Source organism: Macrosteles quadrilineatus, unplaced genomic scaffold, assembly GCF_028750875.1.
Source record: "Macrosteles quadrilineatus isolate MER2022 unplaced genomic scaffold, UCM_ALF_1.0 Scaffold_2__2_contigs__length_208266976, whole genome shotgun sequence".
NCBI lineage: Eukaryota > Metazoa > Arthropoda > Insecta > Hemiptera > Cicadellidae > Macrosteles > Macrosteles quadrilineatus.
The window spans coordinates 4382414-4406663 of NW_026542595.1; the positions used below are offsets into that span (position 1 = coordinate 4382414).

The 24250-nt window shown below is 35.5% G+C and overlaps 1 protein-coding gene across 1 annotated transcript in view; it reads left to right on the forward strand.

The window, feature by feature from the left end:
• LOC128986413 (potassium voltage-gated channel subfamily H member 8) overlaps positions 1 to 24250 on the forward strand; it is a 348552-nt gene that overhangs the window by 226967 nt on the left and 97335 nt on the right. The window contains exons 4-6 of the mRNA XM_054406776.1: positions 6950 to 7070; positions 11576 to 11610; positions 17572 to 17702. Of these exons, the coding sequence (XP_054262751.1) occupies positions 6950 to 7070; positions 11576 to 11610; positions 17572 to 17702 (287 nt within the window). The remainder of the gene's footprint in view (positions 1 to 6949; positions 7071 to 11575; positions 11611 to 17571; positions 17703 to 24250) is intronic.

Below are 24250 nucleotides of genomic sequence, written 5' to 3' on the forward strand. Positions count from 1 at the left end.
AGTAGCTATTACCGTAGGTGGCACTGTAAGACCTAGACCCGGGACCGATTTACTTTTTCATTTTGATGTCCCCAGAGGCCAAAAACACTATTCGTTCAAATTTTTATATATGTATATATATATATATATAGACTTATATATATATATATATATATACGTCCGTGAACGCGATAACTTGAGTAATTTTTGTCCGATTTTGATGAAATTTGGTTTAAAGGTGTAAAGCGGGATAAACTTGAATGAGTTCGCGAACCAGCACGATCGGACCATGGGAACGGGGCTTTACGGGGGGTTTTATGGGGTAAAAATTGGTTTTTCTCACTTTTGACCCTCGAAACACAAAATTTCCCAATTTCTCTTTAGACCTTTTTAAAGAGCTTAAAAAAACAAATAATTTAGTATATAAAAGTATTTTTGTTCGATTATTAGTAACGGAGAAAATTAAAAAAATTGTAAATATAAAATTCCCATGTTATTCTTATGGAGAATATTGTCAAATGTTGTAGTTTGCTTGTTTATGAATATATTTTGATCAAACTTGGCAAATTTATTTATTTTGTACTAAGCTATCAATATTTTACTCAAAAACACACTTTATTAGTTTCCTTGTAGCAGCAAACCTAGGTACTCGTTAAACCTAATGTTATTAAAATATATTTAACTGAAAATCAATTAAGACAAATGGAAATTCGCTTAGTCGGCAGGTTTGCTGCGGCGGGGGTATTTTAAAAATACTACTTTAAGTTATTCTGTACATAAAAAGTAAATACAAAATTTGAGATGTAAAGATACATCAAAGGACAATATTAGCAATAGTAGTTTTCATCACTAGGAGCGAAAGTGGCTCTTTTTGGTACGCAATCGCAAATACGATTAAGTACCAAAAAGACACTTTCGCTCCATGTAATGAACAACTATTTTTTTATTTTCATCATGCTGTGAAAATAACCTAATCGTTACAAAATTAGACCACATAATTTGAGGTTATACTAAGATGTCATCAATGTTTACATTTCCGTTGTTTACAAACATAACTTTAAATATCGTTATAATTCGATTTTAACAGCGTTTTCATAATGCATTGATACAATTTTGAGGTTAGTGAACCGTAAAATAATTTGAAGTTACCCGAAAACGATGATTTTTTCTGACGATTTAGAGAACTAAAACCGGCTGCTTTCTGGACAGTATAATGAAAAGACAATTTATCTTCAGGTACTGAGATTTTTTATCGTTTATAAATTAATGTTTACTGGCTTCAGCTGAAGTGTTTAATTGTTTGATGGGTTTGTGTTTACAGTTTCAAAAACAAGTGTGTGTGGTTGGATTTGATTTAACAAATCAAACATAGGACTGAACATAGACATAGGATTGAACAGAGATACTTTCTTCCATTCCAACAATTTTATTAAATATAGCCCTACTGTGATTTAAATACGTTTCATAAACCCTGGTACATGCCTGGAAGATTAAGCTTAAAACTGAAGTGGTATATCTTGCCATTTGACAGTTTTTAACAGGTGTATAATTCCTTACCCTATATTCTTTTCACTAATAATTAACATTATAAAGTATTTAAACATTATAAAACAAAGTAAAATATAAATACCACCGCCGCGGCAAACCTGTAGACTAAGCGAATTTCCATTTGCCTGATTTGATAATTTTCAATTAAATCTATTCAAAAAACATTAGGTTTAACGAATACCTAGGTTTGCTGCCTTCAGATAAGGTACACTTTAAATTAATAAAGTGTGTTTTTTTTTTAAATGTTAATACATTAGTATAAAATAAATAGATTTGCCAAGTTTGGTCCAAATATATCCACAAACAAGCAAACTACAACAGTTTACTTATTCTCCATAAGAATACCATGGAAATTTTAATTTACAATTTTCACCGTAACCAATAAACATACAAAAACATTTCAATATACTAAATTATTTGTTTTTTAAGCTCTTCAAAATGGTCCAGAGAAAATTTGGGAATTCTTTTTGTTTTGAAGGTCAAAATCGAGAAAACCCATTTCTTACCCCATAAATCTACCCATAAAACCCCGTTCCCGTGGTCTGATCATGCTGGTTTGCGAATTCGTTCGAATAAACGTACGGTTTACAAGTTTGTACCAAATTGTATCGAAATTGGATCATTTTTGCTTGAGTTATCCTGCTAACGGACATATGGGTTATTACAAATGATGTTCCTGATTTTGATTATAAATATTACTGGGTTAATTTGTTTCAAGACTATTTTAGTTGTTACCATTGGAAAGAAAAACTCATAAAGTTTCATTTACATTGGTTTGGGTGCATATCAGCTGTTTGTCAAGTCAATTGTTGTAAGTGTTGTGTAATGGCTGAATTTAAAGGCAGGAAAGCTTTTTACCAGTTGGAATATTGCATTAACCAATCTGTTATTAGTGTGCAACGACACTTTAGAACCAGGTTTAACGATGATCCTCCTATTAACCACTATATTGGCAAGTGACACTTGAAATTTAAGAGAAATGGCTGCATTTGAATGTTACTTGTAGTAGGGCTGAACTTAACAATGTGCTGCCTGAGATATGGAATGAGCTCGGTGGTCCGAATAATGACACACCCCTGAACTGGCCTACAAGATCTCCGGACATCACCCCCTGTATTTTTTTTCTTGTGGGGATACATCAAAGATAAGGCGTACACACCACCATTATCAGATAGGATACTTGAGATCCAGCAACGGATTACCAATGCTAAATAGACCTAGACACACTTTTTAAAGTCTAGCAAGAGCTTGACTACATTATTGACATCTGTCGTACCACAAGGGGTTCCCGTATCGAGCATTTACAGTTCTGTGTATCTGTGTCGAAACTTTTTGAGTTTTTCAACAGTTGTAACCATTTTATTTCTTTGTATAACAAATAAAACTATATTTTATGTATGTATGAAATCATGAACATCATTTGTAATAACCCTGTATATACATATATATATATATGTGAATTTGAACGGATGTTGTTTTTGGCTTCTAGGGACATCAAAATGAAAAAGTAAATTGGTCCTGGGTCCAAGTCTTACCATGAGACCTGCGGTAAAAGATAACTGTAAAAGTTAATGTTACTTGATATGTTTAAATTTCAAATTGTGAAAATTAATATACAAAACTTGGAACTTTAAACTATCTTATATGAAACAATAATTGCATTTTTTTAGATAAAATACATAAAGTACGCATTAAATGAACAGAAAGGTCCCAGTCGTGTCACATCAGTAAGTAAAATAAAATCTGCCTTGCACACTAATTAAATTCCTCCGTCTCTCCAATCTGACTCGCGGTGTGTGGGACGTTGTATTCCTCATGAATAGTTCGAAACACTGTGTGAAGGCCTATTACACTATTATCGTATTACACTATACAGTATACCTCATGTATGCTATATACACTGTGTGTATGACGTTATAAACCTGAATGGTTACATACACTGTGTGTTTTACGTTATATAGCTCATGTGTAGTTACATAAACTAGGTGTTTGACGTTGTATACCTCATGAATAGCTCGAAACACTGTGTGTATATAAACATCATGTATGTTATATACACTGTGTGTATGACGTCATATACCTGTATGATTACATACACTGTGTGTTTGACGTTATATACCTCATGTGTAGTTACATAAACTATGTGTTTGACGTTGTATACCTTATTTAGTTACATACACCGTAATTCGCTATGAGTTAATAAATATGAACTGTACATAGGAATTTATAAATGACGTAGCTTGATATAGTATTAGTTTTGATTTCATCTGTAATTTTCGAAAGAGCCATTCCGTTTATCAGATAGTTTTAGTTGAAGTTTTTGCTCCCACTAACTACTATTGTTCAATACATAATATGGACACTGACGATGAAGTATAACAGACAGAAGGAAACTGTTTGTCAAATTTAACTGGGGATAGTGAACAGTTATATCTAAAAATAACCTTTTTGTTACACATAGATGTGGTGTTGATCCTGCGGTTTGTAGTCTACCTTTAGCTGTAGATCCGTCTATTACAAAACAAAATGACAGCCCTCTCAGGCGAGGAGAATGTTCTCCATGATGTAGAGCTCCACCCTTTAAAATTCTTACAAAACGTTAACGATATCACAAAACTCATGCAACGCCTACCTTGTTAGCAAAACAATTTCAGGTTGGTGGAATGACACCCGGATATCACATAACGACATAGTCAATGTAATAACAAAACAATGAATCTATAAACCAGTGAACTTAAGTATTTATGAATTGATTAATGACTTTATGTCGTTTTTACAATTGAAACCCAATCATAATGTGATAATAACAGACCAATCATGTGTCGGAAGCATGACCTCTGAATTTATCACTTTGTAATGTCGAACTACACGTTGTTAGCAGACCATCACAACCCCCGCAATACCTGACATGCAATCATATGGTGATTCAACTACAGACTTCATTTAGCCGTGGGACGTTTTAGACGCATTAATCCATTATAATGTCATTACAGTATGTCCCTTCAGATTAATATTACTGTAATTTTTTTGTCTTAACATGGATATGTTGGTAAACTCTGTAATCAACTTTAAATGGCCAAAAATAATTCTGGATTTTTAAAGATCAACTTCAATTATAAGGTTTGCATCAAAGAGTATTTTCACATACCTATCGTGGTATTAACGCATGAGCTACAAACTCATTTAACAATTTAGACAGGATTGTGAACAGTACCAATCAATGGGTGAGCCCATTGATTATTATAGTCAACGTTCTATCCCTTCTTTGTTATATCATACCTGATGATGGTAGTTTATGTTTTAAAAATGCAATAGTTCTGTGGACAGTATAAGGCCAAAGACAGAGTTAGTATCCCACTTTTTAATATTGTCACAATCATTTGAAAAAATGAAAAAAAATCTTGTAGTAGAGAACTAATATAAGATGTTAACATAAACTTGCTTTGGTATATAAAATATCACTACAGTCTTTGACGTTTAGTAAGATTGGTTTGTTGGTATGAAAAGTACTATCTTACATGACACGCAATGGTGTTCAATAATATAATGCCTCGGCAGCCACATGTTTGTCTGCTGAAATAAGGGGGAATTGATTTTAATTTCACGACTTCGCAATGAAGTTTATTTTTCTATTTACGTATCGGTAACATTATCCATCAACAAAAAGGTTTATTACGTTGAGAAGCTAAGTAAAGTTTGAAATGTTAAACAAAAAGTCCTGCCGGACGCTGACAAGGCTTATCAAGGATTATTTATGTTGTCCGCTTAGCAACAACGAAGCGCGCGAGGTGATTTATTTATGTTCTTTTTACCCTCAAAACATTCTTTTCGTTTGTAAACCTTATTATACTATTGATGCTTATCATTTATTTGGATGCTCATTTCATCTTTACTCGTCTACATACATTTTTAAAGCTACTCATCTAAATAAATTTCGTTAACATGCTTTTAACGAGGATCTTAAGCCCCCATACATACATATTTTCTAACAATATGCGCTAAGGAAAGTGTCTGAAATATACAACAATATTAGGCAATGGTATGAGAGTCAATGCAGTTGAATAACGTAATTAGTTGTAAGCGATAAGATGGAATTCTACATTTAAAAATGCATTTAATTTGGTATAGTTGTTGGTGTTATTTGTCACATCATAATCAACCAATCAGTGATGCTTTTATCCGATGTACAATCTGCAATCAATCTACGGCCTTTGATACCAAACACAGCCAATATGTTTGTTGTCCTTTCCCCCACTCCACCTCACACTGGTTCACTGAGTTATTTTCGCACCTTTGAACAATCAAGGAAACACTGTTTTAGCTACTACATATTTTTATTGTAACTCTCATCAAAGCTCGAGCTCAAATTCAATGCTGTTGTAAATCAAATCAAACCATACTGGATAAAAGAGCTAAGACATATGCGTACCTTCTAAATTCGTATAATAATCAAGACAATGTCTCATATTAATATTGCCTTTTTAACATTACATATGCGTAGTGTTTAATTTTCTTATATGTAGACATTACGTGAATCACCGTCAAACAGCGTACGTTATCATCCATATCGTCTCTCTGCGAGTAATAAAAGGAGACTCAGACGTTTTAACGTTCTTCTTTTATTCTAGAGTATTACCAAAGCAATAAGCGTGTTATAAAGTGGCCTTCACATTTCTATATATTTCGGCACATACGTTTATTTCAAATGTTTAGTTATAAGTTGACTGGATACTATTTTCACGTTTGCTTTTAATGTAATAGTTGTTTTATGTACTTTTACATTCATTTTAGGTCAGTCATCTTCATTACAGTCATAACAATGGAGTACACTAATTGTCTTCGCCTGTTGTGTATATAAATATGCTTCATAATAAATATATGTGCGATCGTTATTTTAAAAAATTGGAATCGAACCATACGGGTTTTTTGTGAAACAACAGTAAATATAATTTGTATATTATATTCAAAAGACGTATGTTGGTAGTATGTCATTACGTAAAATGTCATTTTGAATGCATGTGCGAAAACCAGTCTTTGTAAACAGTTTATATCGCGGAAAAGTTTAAATTCAGTAAAGTATATCATTGACAGAATTTCTAAGAAATAGATTTCTCATTAAAAATATATGATTTACGAAGAAGTTGTGCTACTAACTTAACTGCAATTGATGGAAATGTAATTGAGAAGTTTTGCTTACTATAGTCCTCTACTGTTGTATAATTGATATATAATTATTGATAATTGGTATCAAAATAATGTTTGTGCATAGTCAGCCACCCCTTATTTATTGTGATATCTTAATAGTTTAAGCACAGTTAACAGAGAAAATCCCTTTTCAGGTGATTTACCGACTTGTTGGTAGGCCTATCTTGTAGTCCAGTTGATGTGGGATTTTTGTTTTTATAATTTGATTTACTTGCAGGTACGCCGTTTTGGTGCCTGTTGGACATCGTTCCCATCAAGAATGAAAAGCGTGAGGTGGTCTTGTTCCTGGCTTCTCACAAAGACATTACCCACACCAAGATGGACGACTGCGAAGATATGTACGACAGTGGTGAGTGTCTAATCTATCCTAACAATAGCGGAGTGACATATGCGTAACTTCTAAATTCGTATACACTATATTTCTTCCGTTATAAAAGATTTGCCTTCTCGGAAAAATTAGTTTAACTCTACTTAGGCATTAAAGTTGTACACCGATATTTGGAAGAAAAGTATTCAAAAGCTGCTAGATTACACGTTATCATTGAAAACTTGTAATGGCATATCCAGTAACAAGACCATTTATAAAATAAACTAGCTGTACCCGCGGGCTTTGCCCCGTTTAACTTCACAAGGGAGCTCGTTAGCATGGCTCAAACACGTCCTGGTTTAAGTTCGTTCGCTACGCTCACTCACCTTTAGGTTGGAGCTCTTTCGCTCCGCTCACTTGCCTTCAGGTTAGCTCGTTCGCTACGCTAACTCGCTTCCAGGTTGAAGTTCGTTCGCTACGCTCACTCACCTTTTGGTTGCAAATTAGCTGTTGTCATAAATTTAAAAAAAATTATAGTGCTGCACCCTGTTGGTAATCCTTGTAACTTAAATGCTATTGAACATCATAGAACAGAACCAAATTGTTTAATTGAAACAGCTGTTAAGAAATCCCTTTTAAATATGAAAAATCATAAGGTTAACATGGGAAACTGCAGAGCCACTGGGGCGGAGCCCTAAAGCCCAATCAGAATAAAAACTTCTTAGTTTTCCTATTTAATGCCCAAAGAATCGGTGTACCGAATTTCAGGTAAATGGGAAGTGGGAGAATTAGTGATGAGTGAGTGAGTGAGTGAGTGAGTCAGTCAGTCAGTGAGGGTTTTGCCTTTTATATATTTAGATAATTAAGGTAAAAACTTTGTTGGTTACCTAATTTATTGGTTTTGAATTTGTTTCATCACAAGATAATTGGAGTTACAAGTTTATGCCAATGTAAAACTGCATTTTCCTTCAGTTTACTTCAGTACAATTCGGTAAAATATTGGACTCTTAAAAAATTCTAATTCCATTTTAGCGAATTTCCCTATAGGGAAGTAGCTATTACCGTAGGTCTCATGGTAAGACTTAGGCCCGGGACCGATTTACTTTTTCATTTTGATGTCCCCAGAGGCCAAAAACACCATTCGTTCAAATTTTTATATATGTATATATATATATATATATATATATATATATATGTGTCCGTGAACACGATAACTTGAGTAATTTTTATCCGATTTTGATGAAATTTGGTTTGAAGGTGTAAGGGGGGATAAACTTGAACGAGTTCGCGATCCAGCATGATCGGACCATGGGAACAGTGTTTTATGGGGGGTTTTATGGGGTAAAAATTGGTTTTTCTCACTTTTGACCCTCTAAATACAAAATTTCCCAATTTTTCTCCAAACCTTCTTAAAGAGCTTAAAAAAACAAACAATTCAGTATATCAAAGTGTTTTTGTACGGTTATTGGTTACGGAGAAAACTAAAAAAATGGTAAATTTAAAATTCCCATGTTATTCTTATGGAGAATATTGTAAAATGTTGTAGTTTGCTTGTTTATGGATATATTTTGATCAAACTTGGCAAATTTATTTATTTTATAGTAAGCTATCAATATTTTACTAAAAACACACTACTTTATTAGTTTCCTTGTAGCAGCAAACCTAGGTACTCGTACCCCATGTAGCACAGATGGTTGGGCCAACGTTGGTAAATTGTGGAGCCACACAGTTGGCCAACGGTAGAAATGTCACCTCTTTAAACTGTTTTCCAGCCAACCATTGTCCAACCGTTTTATTTCACACAAAATAATAAAGATTTAGTACGAAAAGCATAATTATTAGTTGAGTACATTGATTAAATAGTTCATAAAAACAAATTTTGAAAAAAAGCTAGAACACAATTTTTAGGCCCAGACGGGTCTCGAACCCGGGTCCTTCGACTTATGAGCCTCTTACTTTACCACTGAGCTATCTGTGATTGTTGATATAGAGAGTTTTCAAGTGGTGAAAGAGTAGCCGACAGTTGCAATGGTCGCAATACTTCAAACATTTTTGATACTACACAGTATAATATGATTCTGTTAATCTGTTAAGGCATCATAAGTAGTTATTATTATTATTATTATTTTTTTTTTGGAGTTAGAGAGGATACTGGTATTTGAATATGGATTAATTAATTACCGTTAGATTATTAATGCTATTATAATTGCCTGTTATATGATTAATTACTCTTCCCCTTAAATTGTTGCAAATAAGTTAAAGAATATTAATTTTAAAAATATTTGCATTATTATAATTATTAAAATTCATTGTTGTAGCCCCGGAACTGTAATATATCAAATATCTGGTTTTACAATACCTTTATCAGTTCCAAAAACTTTTGGAAACTTTTGGAACTGATAAAGGTATTGTAAAACCAGATATTTTATTATAATTATGTTGTGAAAGCTAGACCCAGAGAATGAAAGTCGTGTAAACTCAACTATGGACCATCGTTGGTCCAACAAAAGTATCTTTTGTTGGTCCAACGGAGTGAAAAACGGTTGGACAACGGTTGGCTTGATGTATGATACCCAGCAATGCATATTAATGTATTTCATTAACAATGAACCAATGTTGGTCCACAGTTGTAAATATTGGTTGGCCCAACTACGAGATATACAGTTGGACAACGGTTGGTTGGTTGTGGAAGCTCCAACCAACCATCGACCAACTGTCCCACAGTTGGCCAACGTTGGCCCAACCATCTGTGCTACATGGGACCTAATGTACCCAATGTTATTTAAATAGATCAATTAAAAAACCAATTCAGCCAAATGGAAATTCGCTTAGACGGCAGGTTTGCTGCGGCGGGGGTATTTTTGTATTTACCAGTTAGATCTCGTATCGATCCTCGCCTAGCAACAAAACGAGAACACGATTATCAATTTATGAGAAACCCAGAAATACATCAGTTTGTTAGTAATTGAGGCAATCTGAATTTGTTTGAAAACTAAGTTCAACAACAACATTATTAAAGAACTAAACTTTGTTGGTTACCTAATTTATTGGTTTTGAACTTGTTTCCTCGCAAGGTAATTGGAGCTACAAGTTTATGTCAATGTAAAATTGTATTTTCCTCCAGTTTACTCCAGCACAATTCAGTACAATATTGGACTCTTAAAAAATACTAATTTCATTATGAACTGTTAATACTATAACTCAGTAGTAATAAATCTTTCACCACACTATGATGTTTTTAACTGTTTTACATACGTTAATTGGTGGCTGAAAGTTACGTTTTGCTGTCCATGCCAGCTGTCATCGTTATTTGGGGGCCGAGCAGGTTTTTACATCCCTAGGGCCACAAAATCAGCTGCCCGCTTACTTACTTAAAACATGAATGCAAATCACACAATCAGTATCCATAGTATTGCAATAGAATTGTTTCATTGTCACCGCTGCCTAGCAACTATTTATTATAATTTTTGTTGATTCCGCAAATTACTTCTTCACATAACTATAAAGTTGTAGTTGTGTTGACTATCAGTGGGCATTATTATTGTTGCGAATAGTGGTAATAGGGTATAGTGTGGTGAAAAATAGCGCTCGTACCACGGACCGAAATGGTTTTACAGCTCTCGATCTAATTAGGTTCTCGACTTCGTATCGAACTTAAAAAATATCTCGAGCCGGCAAAACCTCATTTTCGGCCCTATTTACGAAATATACTACAGTATTACATGCATTATTGATGATCTTGAGCCGCAAAACCCTTTTGGCTCCGTGGTACGAACGCTATTTTCACCACACTATACAAAATTGAGAAAATATATACAATATGCACACGTGCCCACTAACATTCAACACAACTGTAACTTTAAGGTTGTGTAAACAAATATTTAGAGGAATCAGTAAAAATAATAAATAGTTGCTAAGCAGCGGTGACGATAAACCAGGTCTATTGCATACAAATGGATAGAGCTTGTGTATAGTAAAATCTGGTATACAATGTTATAAATAGGTTTTTACATCAATAGGGCCGCAAAATTAGCTGCCCACTTACTTTCTTAAAACACGAATGCATATCTATAAGTATAAAAGAGGATGTTTGTATATATATTTGTTTGTTTGTTTGTTTGTTTGGCAGTGATAAACTCAGACAAGGCTGAACCGATTGCCACGAAACTTGGTACATACGTGTAGAATGTCATGGAATAGGTTTATACACCATCAATTTCGTGATCCGTCCAATCGGCTCCGCCCCAGTGGCTCTGGAGTTTCCCATGTTAACCTTATGAGAAATGGAATTAATGAATCTTAACAGCTGTTTCAATTAAACAAGTTGGTTCTGTTCTATGATGTTCAATAGAATTAAAGTTACAAGGATTACCAACAGGGTGCAGCACTATTATTTCTTTTACATTTATGACAACAGCTAATTTGCAACCAAAAGGTGAGTGAGCGTAGCGAACGAACTTCAACCTGGAGGCGAGTTAGCGTAGCGAACGAGCTAACCTGAAGGCAAGTGAGCGTAGCGAACGAGCTAACCTAAAGGCAAGTGAGCGCAGCGAACGAGCTCCAACCTAAAGGTGAGTGAGCGTAGCGAACGAGCTCCAACCTAAAGGTGAGTGAGCGTAGCGAACGAACTTCAACCAGGACGTGATTGAGCCATGCGAACGAGATCATCTTGAGAATTAAGAAGTTAAACGGGGCAAAGCCCGTGGGATTATAAATAGTCAAAGGCAAGACAACGTCTGCCGGGTTCAGCTAGTTAAATATACAATTAGTATCCATAGCATTACAATAGAATTGTTTCATTGTCACCGCTGCCTAGCAACTATTTATTATTATTTTTGCGGATTCCTCAAATTATTTCTTCACATAACCTTAAAGTTGTAGTTGTAGTTCTGTTGACTATCAGTGTGCATTATTATTGTGGTAAATAGTGGTAATAGTTTATAGTGTGGTAAAAAATAGTGTTCGTACCATGGACCGAAATGGTTTTGCAGCTCTCGGTTGTTTTAAGTCCTCAACTTCGTCTCGAACTTAAAACTATCTCGAGCCGGTAAAACCTAAGTTTCGGCCCTTGGTACGAAATGTACTATTTCAAATGTTATTGGAAGTATTTTTGTTTACTTTCCGATAACGTTAGTGTTGTAACCAAATTCGCAGAAAATATAGGTATGATGGAACTTAAATTTGTTGTTGGCATAGTTATAACCTCAGAAGAATGATGGCAGATACGATTACTCTAAGGCTCCACTTTGTGTTCCTCTATCGTAGGTTTTAAGTCACGATTATCAGGAGGAGTCTTTTAATACTACTTTTATTACTAAAGTCCTATTAAAACGTGCATTGTGAAGACATTTTCTAAATATTTTAACATTAATAATACCGGTAACTATTAATTTACTTCATTCAAATATAATGATGCTCAATTTGGTATCTACCAGTAAAAGTCCAACTCAGAAAGCGCGTAGTTGGAAATGCACTAGCTTTTAACTTACCTTGCCAGAACAAAGTGTAAGTATATGGTTACCGCGCTGTCATCGTAGTGTCTTAGGATAGTTTTCTCTATTAATTTAAGTTTCGTTCTTTCGTTCGAGAGAACTTGTTGCTAATCCCTTTCAACCGAGTTTCATTACAATTCGAGATAGAAAGTTTCATTTAAGATAATTTCACAACTAAAACACTACATAATCCAACCATTGTCTTCATTTTCAACTTGAGAGCGCTGTTTAAGACTATAAGTTTGTTGAAATGCGAGTTTTAGTTACTGTCTGATTAACTTGTTGGTTTCCATGCGCAGTCATAAGCTTTATAACAGTAATTGTATATGTTTATTCCATTTATTACTCTAACTTTAAACAAAATTTATCATTTTGTCCTCAACTTTTCAGACAAAAGGTCCGAATGGTAATTTAAACATTGAATATACTTTGTAATGGGTAAAGATCGATTCTCACACACATCAGTTACGGCACGTTGCAGTCCAGTCACTTCAGGCACGTCACAGTTAAAAAAAATATTCTTCAATGGATTTTCTATTACACTCACCCATTACAGTTCCGTCAGTCGCTCTACTGGCGTCCGTCAGTAAATTTCAGACTTCTTTTCACCGATATTTTTGGATTGATCAGACACCTGACGGACGTGTTTAAGGTTAGAAAATAGTACTTTTTTATTTAAATAATTGATTTTGTATTTCAAGCAATGTTTGTAACAATCAAAAAGACGAACAGTGAAAATATAATAGAATATTGTGTTTTAATTAAACATTTTTTACTTTAACAACACTGTAAATAAAGTGACGGAAGAGTGACTGCAACCAAATGGCTGTACTGACAGTTTGACTGAGAAATTGCGGATGCAACTGTGACTGGACTATAACTGATAGGTGTGAATCGACCTTAATGGCCTACTGACGGAGCACATAGAAACCTACTAATCAACCCAATGTAGGCTATCTGTACTTGTATCAAAACTACAAAAATATAGTTTAATAAATGCAGTATCTTTTATAAGAAAAAATAATTAGAATTTAGTCTGTAGCAAACTCTTACATTCTTTCACAAGAGTTGGAGAGCGCTAAAGAAAATCTTAAGTTGAAAAAGATAAAGTTTAAATTATTGCGTCTCAATCAAAAACTTGATCCAACTAAGTTTCTGATTGTGTGATTTATTTGACCTTAAACATTTTTTTGGAGAGAGATATATTTTATGAGTTTTGGTTTGTACTGTGCATATTCACTTTTTGTACATAATTTACGACTTAGCTTGATAACAGATTTAAATAGTTAAAATTTTTTAAATTCACCATCTCATATTATTATATAAAATATGTCTACCAAGAATATCACAAACTTTAACTAAAGTGTTTATGCAATTAATTACTTGATAATTCCTAAAACTTTTAAAACCGATTACAACGCCACCACTAAACAGAATTTAGTATTTTGGTGTAGTTTGGTGTAAATCCAGCATTGACATAAATGTGTATTCTGTGTAAATCGTACCTAAATGCTCGTTAAGGTTACGTATCATCTCATGTCTCACTGTAGGTGAGCTTTAATATTCCGTAACTTGTGTTTGTAGCTTCCATCAAATATTTGGAAATCATGTGTAGAGCAATAAAATAAAAATATGTAGCACGTTTTATTACTGATATGTTTGACGTACTGACTATAGCACTGATATGTTTGAGGTTCTTGTCACATTTCGAAGTTTTGAGGATAAATGGAAGGAAAGTCCTATTCGTCTTCACACTTTTTATTTGTTGACAAGTTTCTTCGACTAGTCCCTTTGGAAACAGAGTTAACTTTATTTAGGAGTTCCGTCAACTCCTGAAATATAACTTTGTTTCTGGATCCTTAAGCAACAATGTGCAATATTCCACAACAAACTTTCCACTGAATTAATCATATCAAGATCTACCTTTGTTCTTAGTTTGTTTTGTGGGTATTCACATTACTAGAAAATCTTTAAATAGTATTTAGATTAACAAGCTAATGTCTAGATAAACATCTCGTACGATTTTGTAAGGTAAATCTCACTACAAAGTGTGTATTTTACGATTTTTCAGTAGCCTGCTAAACCTCCATATCACATGATGTTACAGACGCCAACGGTAACCTGGACCCCGAGGCACCACCAGCCAACTACGGGCGACGTCGTAGCCGAGCAGTGTTCTACCAGCTGTCAGGTCACTACACATATCTTGTAACCAACACTCAGTACTAACCCTCCATATCACATGATGTTACAGATGCCAACGGTAACCTGGATCCAGAGGCACCACCAGCCAACTACGGACGACGACGTAGCCGAGCAGTGCTCTACCAGCTGTCAGGTCACTACACACATTCCATTCCATTTCCATTTCCATTTCGTTTTGTCATGAGAGCCGAAGCCCCCTGACTGCATACCCGGTACCTATCCTTTAGGACATACCCGGGCCCCATGATGTAGGCCGAAGCTTACGCATCAACCTTTAGCACATCATGGGCGGATGACTTAAGGTCATCAGGCTCGCCGGCTGCCGAAGCAGACCCTTCGGAAGGAGGGTTGCCCCTCGATCCTAACCAGGGATTCCGGCTGCTTGTTTAAGCGTCACTCCACCTGGGTTCCACTAGGTCGAGACCTAGAGGTCCATGGTAAAGCGCCCCGACGCATTTAGTGCAAGCAACACTCGGGACCTATCTAATCCCTGACAGGCAGAACCCGCCATAAAAAGCCAGGAGGAAGGGGACCGTCAGCACGCTGACGGGGGGAACCCCAACCTCCCATTTACACCGCTGCCCGATCGAGGCCTTACCCATTGCTGGGAAACCAGAGATAACCAGAGCGATAGATCCCCAGATACCCCTGGCGGGCTCGGACCCAGCACCCGATCTACTTCGTTTGCCCGTCAGACCCAACATCACTGCCAGGCCATCAGGGTTTCCCAAAAGGATGCAGGTATAGAAGTGGGACCCACCCGGATGAACCTATCCACCAGAGGTGGCGACACCCTTGACTCAATTGAGGTTCCGGGAAGAACCCCCCACACTCAAGATAACCATACCGTCCGTGCTCAGAGACAGGGATTGGTTTGCATAAGTACCTACAAACCGTTGCCCTCACACTGCGGAAAGTTACGTTGCCCTTGAGTGTCCCCGTGAGCTGCGGGTACTTGCCCGTTTTCACCTCCAGGAAAGGTTACTTCCAAAGTCAAGGATTTGCCCACTGAATGCTGGTCGCACACAACAAGCAGGCCGAAGCCCAAAAAAACCACAGACACAGGTAGGTTAGAGATTATGATGTACTTCCATCTCTCCTAGAGCTAAACACCCCTCCATCCTGGATAAAGGAATGTCACTGGGACCCAATGCCCAGTCGTCCATGTCTGTGGCCAACTTGAAAATGCCGATACCAACACGGAGCATTTACCTCCCCTCTGGGGGCTAGGTATTTCACCTCCCAGGACGAGGCTACTTCCAAAGTCGAGGATATGCCTCACAAAATGTCAGTCGTACACGACAGGTAGGACTCAGTCACAACCACAAGCTACAGGCAGGTGAAAGATCTATGAACTTAATCAACACTAGCACTAGCAGAGCTGAACACCCCCACCACCCTGAATGGAGGGAATGTCACTGGGTACTCTCACTTTGGGTAAACCCAAAGAGGCTGGCTTGTCCAGTCGTCCATAGCTTGTGGTCTACCTGAAGTGCCGGTTCCAACACCGGGCAATTACCTCCCCTCTGGGAGAGCTAGGGTCCGCGTGGTCGCCCAGGCCACGAACCCACGCAAGCGTGAGCCCCCTGCGGTTACTACACACATCTTGTAACCAACACTCAGTACTAACTCTCCATATCACATGATGTTACAGATGCCAACGGTAACCTGGATCCAGAGGCACCACCAGCCAACTACGGACGACGTTGTAGCCGAGCAGTGCTCTACCAGCTGTCAGGTCACTACACACATCTTGTGACCAACACTCAGTACTAACTCTCCATATCACATGATGTTACAGATGCCAACGGTAACCTGGATCCAGAGGCACCACCAGCCAACTACGGACGACGACGTAGCCGAGCAGTGCTCTACCAGCTGTCAGGTCACTACACACATCTTGTAACCAACACTCAGTACTAACCCTCCATATCACATGATGTTACAGACGCCAACGGTAACCTGGACCCCGAGGCACCACCAGCCAACTACGGACGACGTCGTAGACGAGCAGTGTTCTACCAGCTGTCAGGTCACTACACACATCTTGTAACCAACACTCAGTACTGTAATAACTCTCCATATCACATGATGTTACAGATGCCAACGGTAACCTGGATCCAGAGGCACCACCAGCCAACTACGGGCGACGTCGTAGCCGAGCAGTGCTCTACCAGCTGTAAGGTCACTACACACATCTTGTAACCAACACTCAGTACTAACCCTCCATATCACATGATGTTACAGACGCCAACGGTAACCTGGACCCCGAGGCACCACCAGCCAACTACGGACGACGTCGTAGCCGAGCAGTGTTCTACCAGCTGTCAGGTCACTACACACATCTTGTAACCAACACTCAGTACTAACTCTCCATATCACATGATGTTACAGACGCCAACGGTAACCTGGACCCCGAGGCACCACCAGCTAACTACGGACGACGTCGTAGCCGAGCAGTGTTCTACCAGCTGTCAGGTCACTACACACATCTTGTAACCAACACTCAGTACTAACTCTCCATATCACATGATGTTACAGACGCCAACGGTAACCTGGACCCAGAGGCACCACCAGCCAACTACGGGCGACGTCGTAGCCGAGCAGTGTTCTACCAGCTGTCAGGTCACTACACACATCTTGTAACCAACACTCAGTACTAACTCTCCATATCACATGATGTTACAGATGCCAACGGTAACCTGGATCCAGAGGCACCACCAGCCAACTACGGGCGACGTCGTAGCCGAGCAGTGTTCTACCAGCTGTCAGGTCACTACACACATCTTGTAACCAACACGCAGTACTAACCCTCCATATAACATTGTGTTACAGACGCCAACGGTAACCTGGACCCCGAGGCACCACCAGCCAACTACGGACGACGTCGTAGCCGAGCAGTGCTCTACCAGCTGTCAGGTCACTACAAACAGGACAAGATTAAAACCAAACTCAAACTTAACAACGTAAGTAGCCTGTTAACCAATCATATCTTCTCTTTGACGTTAAACGCAAAAGTAAGGACCAAAATACTAGTTATCCTACTTTAACGGTTCGTCTGTTCATTTATAGATAATTTCCGCGCAAAATAGTACCACAACACGAAGAGGACCATCTTAATGCTTTTCATTTTGCAGCAATAATTTATAATTCAACAAAAGGGCAGTTAAAAAATTTTTTTTTCAGTTCTTTGAGTTCTACAAAGATACCAATTCAAATAGATTGTTTGTTGGCTTTTAGTTATAGAATCACAGGAAACATTTTATGTTAAGTTAGTGATTTCAAAAATTAAACACCGGTAATTAAAATTACGGATGGGCATTTCATTGTTATTTCATTAAATAATCATTACATTACTTTAATTTTAGTTCTAACTAGCATAGCAAAATTCCCCTAAAGCACAACATAAAACATACTATGAAAATACAAAATCCAACGTAAGTCATTTACTTCTTTACATTTTATACAAATAGCATTAAATAATTCAGTTAATTTGTGTTTTTACCAGGAAAGTTTTGGGGTAGTTTTGATTTTTTCCATTTCTTATGTATTTCGGGGTGTTGAATCCGAATCTGAGGTTTGCCAACAAAAATTCTTGACGCAACATTGACAAAAATGAGAAAAATATGGAAAAATGGTATTTTTTGTAATATTTGGCTTATAACTCTGAAACTATCAACTTTCCGTTATTAGACTATATTATAAAAATTAAAGTACACAAAATTTGCTACAAAATTTACCTTAAATGTGGTAATCTCCGATGAACCGTTTAGGCTCCAGAGCTATTTGAAAATTGGAACATTTTGTGTTAGTTTTTAAATTTCTCCAATTATTCTGTCTATGGCATATATTAATTGTATATGCCCAGGCAAAGGTCTTATATAAATCCAAAGTCTTAAAATTGATCAATTTTGTGTTACTCAAAAGAGATAAGTTTCACGAACTGTTGCCGTATAAATTATCCTCGCTCAGAGGGTTTTAATGAGGCAGGTTCTAGCAAACGTTTCGATGCATTATTTGTGAGCATTCTAGCTTGTTCATCTGGCCATTAAAAAAAGTTTAAAAGTAAAAAAAATTATCAAAATTAAAATAACAGCAATCTGTTTATCATGTAATATCGTATGCACCTGATGACGTGATATTAAGATTTACGTAAATAATAATAATGTTATGTAGACATATACTGTTCTGTTACTAAGCATTTATATTGTGTGTAGATTTAAAAAGTTAATAAATAAAGGAATGTGCGTTTGGTACCATACTTACTTTCTTACTTACTTAGACTCTAGCATCACAGCCCATTGTACATCCTCAATCGTATTGGCACCCATTATACAATTTTCTGTGTAAAATGTCAAGACCGATGCATGGCTTAGAGTGATTGGCACTGTTACCATAGGCCAATACAATTTTTTTCACCCCCTATCATTCACCCGAATGTAAATGTAAACTCTAAGCGAGTTATGTCCACGCAGCTGCTTGAGTTGGGGGCAGAGAGGCAATGTTGGATTTAGTTTTCTAGCCAACATTCGTATTGACTATCTTAAGTCGATTAACCCTTACCACGCTCATGTAGGCCTATGCCCCACGCCCTAGGACCTACAACCTACAAAATCTACACACAATGTAAATGCTTAGCAACAGTATATGCCTAGATAACATTTTATTATTTACGTATATCTTAATATCACGTCATCAGGTGCATACGATATTACATGAGTAACAGATTGCTATTATTTTAATTTTGATAGTTTTGATTTTGGTATTACTTTATTATTATGTGTAATTTTTTTTACTTTTAACCTTTTTTTATATGTGCAGATGAACAAGCTAGAATGCTCACAAATAATGCATCGAAATGTTTGCCAGAACCTGCCTCATTCCTCTAAACGAGGATAATTTAAACGGCAACAGTTCGTGTAACTTACTTTTCTGTATACTAAATAAAAAATCAACGGTTGAGTAACACAAAATTGATCAATTTTAAGACTTTGGATTTATATAAGACCTTTACCTGGGCATATACAATTAATATATGTCATTGACAGAATAATTGGAGAAATTTAAAAACTAACACAAAATGTTCCAATTTTCAAATAGCTCTGGAGCCTAAACGGTTCATCGGAGATTACAACATTAGGGGTAAATCTTGTAGCAAATTTTGTGTACTTTAATTTTTATAATATAGTCTAATAACGGAAAGTTGATAGTTTCAGAGTTATAAGCCAAATATTACAAAAAATATCATTTTTTCCATATTTTTCTCATTTTTGTCAATGTTGCGTCAAGAATTTTTGTTGGCAAACCTCAGATTCGGATTCAGCACCCCGAAATACATAAGAAATGGAAAAAATCAAAACTACCCCAAAACTTTCTCGCTATGAGTAAATTTAAATACAAATTTACTGGATTATAAAATACTTTACTTTAATTCACTGAATCATCACCAACTACAGATGTTAACCATTTTTGTATTGATGTAAACAAAATTGCATTATGGCCATTTGTTTTGATGTAAATAAATGTAAACCTAAACCGGTTCAGATGATTGACAACAGAATTCAACACAAACTCTGAAAAATCAAAAGCCTGTAGGACGAAAGTTTTTCACGAGATATCATCCAAACCCGCGAAACGCACATCTAAGATAAGATCTTTAAATTGATTGTTCGATATGACTGCTCATATTGTAGTTAATTTCGTGCCAGAAATCTTACACAGACATACAACGGTTGCATTGGTTTATGTCGATGGAAAGTAATTAAGTCACTTGTTAACTAATGAATGGCCATCACTGCGTGCGATTTACTGTTTGTTAAACCATTTAGTTGCAATAATTGGTTGTTGTATTTGTACCTTTATTGTTTTCTGATAAAAAAAAATTATTACAAAAATGTGAAGTTCTCACTTTTTTACCGCGAAATATTATTTTCGATTCGTTATCAAGGTTTACTTTTTCAACAGTTTTTAGATCATTGAAGGTGGTTTTGTAATATGACAATGAGTAGCAGATTTATTGTAGTTTAAAGTACTCTTGATTTAATGAATTCTCAGAATAATATTTGTTTTTCGTTTCTTATATTTTCGCACACTAATAACTATAAAGAAGATGTATGGTGGCTTAGTAGATTAACAATTACAGTAAGTAGCACTATGTTAGTATGATACTGAAATGGATTGTATATGCAACCAATCGAGACGCTTTATAGTAATGCAGTAACAGAATTCAGCTAAACAAACTTGCAAAGTCACAAAAATGCTTACTTGAATTTATTTTCGTGTGGAATGAAGATTTATGGATCAATGCAAGGATTGGTATTGGCTGCCTTCAGGTTCATTGGCTAAACCTCAGCTCCACTGAAGTTATGTATTCCGTTATATGTTTTCCGATATTCTTAATTATTTCAGAGGTATTGTAGTACAACATAGTATTTGTTTTATAATATATTTCTGGAAACCACGTCATCAAGTCTTGGTTTACTTATTCTACACAGCTAACTGAAGAGAGGACTAAATATTTTAATAGGTTGGAATAAAGCTTTATCTTGTTTTCACAAATTCATAAAAAATTTATTTTTAATGTTAACATAACTTTTTTAAGATAATCTTACGGAATATTGTAACTTTCAGCACAGATTAAACATACTCCCAGTCCCTTAGCTTTCAGTAAGCCTCTATGACGTATGAGCGATGGACAAGGTTGATTGAGCTCAAATATTTTACCAAAGAGAAACCAATATAATGCCAAATAAATATTGATATAGTGCCAATAAAAATGGGATAGCGTATTTACTTGTAATGAAATCAAAAAGCAAGATTGTTTCGACCATGCTCTTACTTTAATGCTTCAGGACTTTCTTGATTATTTTCAAATCATTAGAAAAACTATACAGGGTGACAAAAAAGTCTGGAAACGGCTTAATATCTTTTTAACTAAATCCGTTAGAAAAGTCAAACTTTTAACACCAACTTACATGTATAAAAACTACTTTTTCTAAGCATTTTCATGTTTTTACCTCCACCAGGGGACGACCCGTAAGGAGTAGGTACAAAATCTTTAATGTAAGCATAGGTTGATATGCACACTATTTTAAAGGTCTGGTCATGTGGAGTTCATTGCCGGAAACCACATCTCAAAAGGTTCATTCGTTACAAAATGGTGGCATTTCAAAGTTCTTGTGGAATATACCTTTACAGGCCTTAATATTGGTAAATACTCGTATTAAACATTATCTTGAGAGCTGAAATTGTATTTTAAAGTCAACTAGCCCATAGACTAAGTTTATTCAATCTTCAAAACAAATTTAAACGGGTTTCAGATTTCCCGGCTTATTTTGACTATGAGTATTTACCATTACTAAGGCCTGTGCAGGTATATTCCACAAGAACTTTGAAATGCCGCCATTTTGTAACGAATGAACCTTTTTTGACGCGGTTTCCGGCAATAAACTCCACTTGACCAGACCTTTAAAATGGTGTGCATATCAACCTATGCTTACATTAAAGATTATGTACCTACTCCTCGTAGGCCGTCCCCTGGTGAAGGTAAAAAAATGGTAATACTTGCAAAAAGTAGTTTTCATACATATAAGTTGATGTGAAAGGTTTGAATTTTCTAACGAATTTAGTTAAAAAGATATCAAGCCGTTTCCAGACTTTTTTGTCACCCATGTGTAGGGTATTGATAGAAATGCTATGCCTGGACAAAGATACAGATTGACTCGTTAGTCTTCGTATTTCCTTGGGACAAACTATTGATTCGACAGATTATATCTCCTAAGCTGATGGTGATGAATTGTGTATGTGTTGTAATTATTTTACTAACAGAATTAGTATAAAAACCAAGCAACTCATTATTCATTATTTTTCGCAATAAAAAAATTTGTCGATTTACAAAATCTATATTTCTTTTACAAAACGGACCTTAAAATTTCGTTTAACATAACAATTACGCTAATGAAAAAATATGTTTTACAAAATATCACTTTTTCGTGAATATAAATGGATTCTTGAAAAGGGCTTGTGAGGAAACAAATGGAAGTTAATTAACATCTGTTGTGTGGAGAAGAATGTACATTGCATGGTTCAAATGTTTGCTTTACACAATGTAAACATTTTGTTGTACATTTCCTTTGTTAAGATTCCGAAAGACACTCTAAGTGTTTCATGCAGTTGTTTGGCGCTCTTTAAAACATCTCTTGTTTAAATAATATATTTAATTACACATAAGACTTTATAATTAGTTGTACAGCTTTGTATAGTGAATTAGCAATCATTAATTTTACACAGTAATTGCTTTACATATAATACTTTTTAAATAAATATAAAATTGAATAATACGGAACCAAACAAAGGTTCTAATATATAATGGTAACAATGCGTCACTACAACTATTGTTTATTTAAGATGATATTAGATGTATTAGACCAATGGCTAGTTTTTGTTCTGAGAAGTTTACATTTGATAGAAAGGCTCTCGTGATGGATTCAAGTGGAAGTCTTGCAGGTGTAACGCAGTTCCCAAGTTTTGCTTTACATCTCATGGATATTCATGGAGAGATGGAAACTCACGTCAAGTGTCGCATAGTTAGGCAATGAAAATGATCTATGACAAAAAATATGCTACTTTTGAAAGGAAGTAGCAGTTTAATGATCGTTCAGATTCAGCTTACAAAATCAAATAATAGTATTGATTTTTATTTAAGTACAGGAGAACTTAATTAGTAAACATTATTAGTATAAGTTGTATGTATTTTTATCCATATAAAACCATTATTGTACAATGAGAAACAAACAGTTTATACATAGCATTTTTAGTAAATGGTATTACTTTACAAACGCCATTTTTATTTGAAATTTCATTTTTCTTTATTTCTATCATCCTTTTTTAAACTTTAATCCTTCATTCCATCCAACTATTCAAATGTTTTAAATAACTGTGATATACCATATTTATGATTACAGTATATAAGACAGTATAACACGATAAAGTAATCATTTTATGTATAATACTTCAAAAGTTACTTATACAATGTGTGGAACAACATTTACTTGTGGTTCGGGTAATAGTGATAAACAATATTTAAAATATTAAGGAAAACATATATTTTAAGGCGCAACAATTATGTTTAACATTTTAACATATTTTATAACAAATAATTCCCTAACGTTACGATAAAGGTTTTCACAAATTACTGACTTGTTATGTCTCCAAGATACTGTCAAAATGCAAACATCATCAAATGTTCCTTTAATGGTTAAATGTGCCCACAAGTTCCTATGCGTTATATTTTGTGTAAATATTATAATGATTGAACAAAAGCATTAAAATAGTGATTATTACTAAATTATTATTTATTTTAATAAATCCTTTTGGATCTTACTTCTTTAGTTAAAATTAGCATGTCCATTGTCAATTAATAATACATTTTGTTATTAGAACACATAAAACAGTTTCAAAACTCTAAAATTGCATCGGGACAGTACGCCAACGAATTCAAATCAATAATATGCCA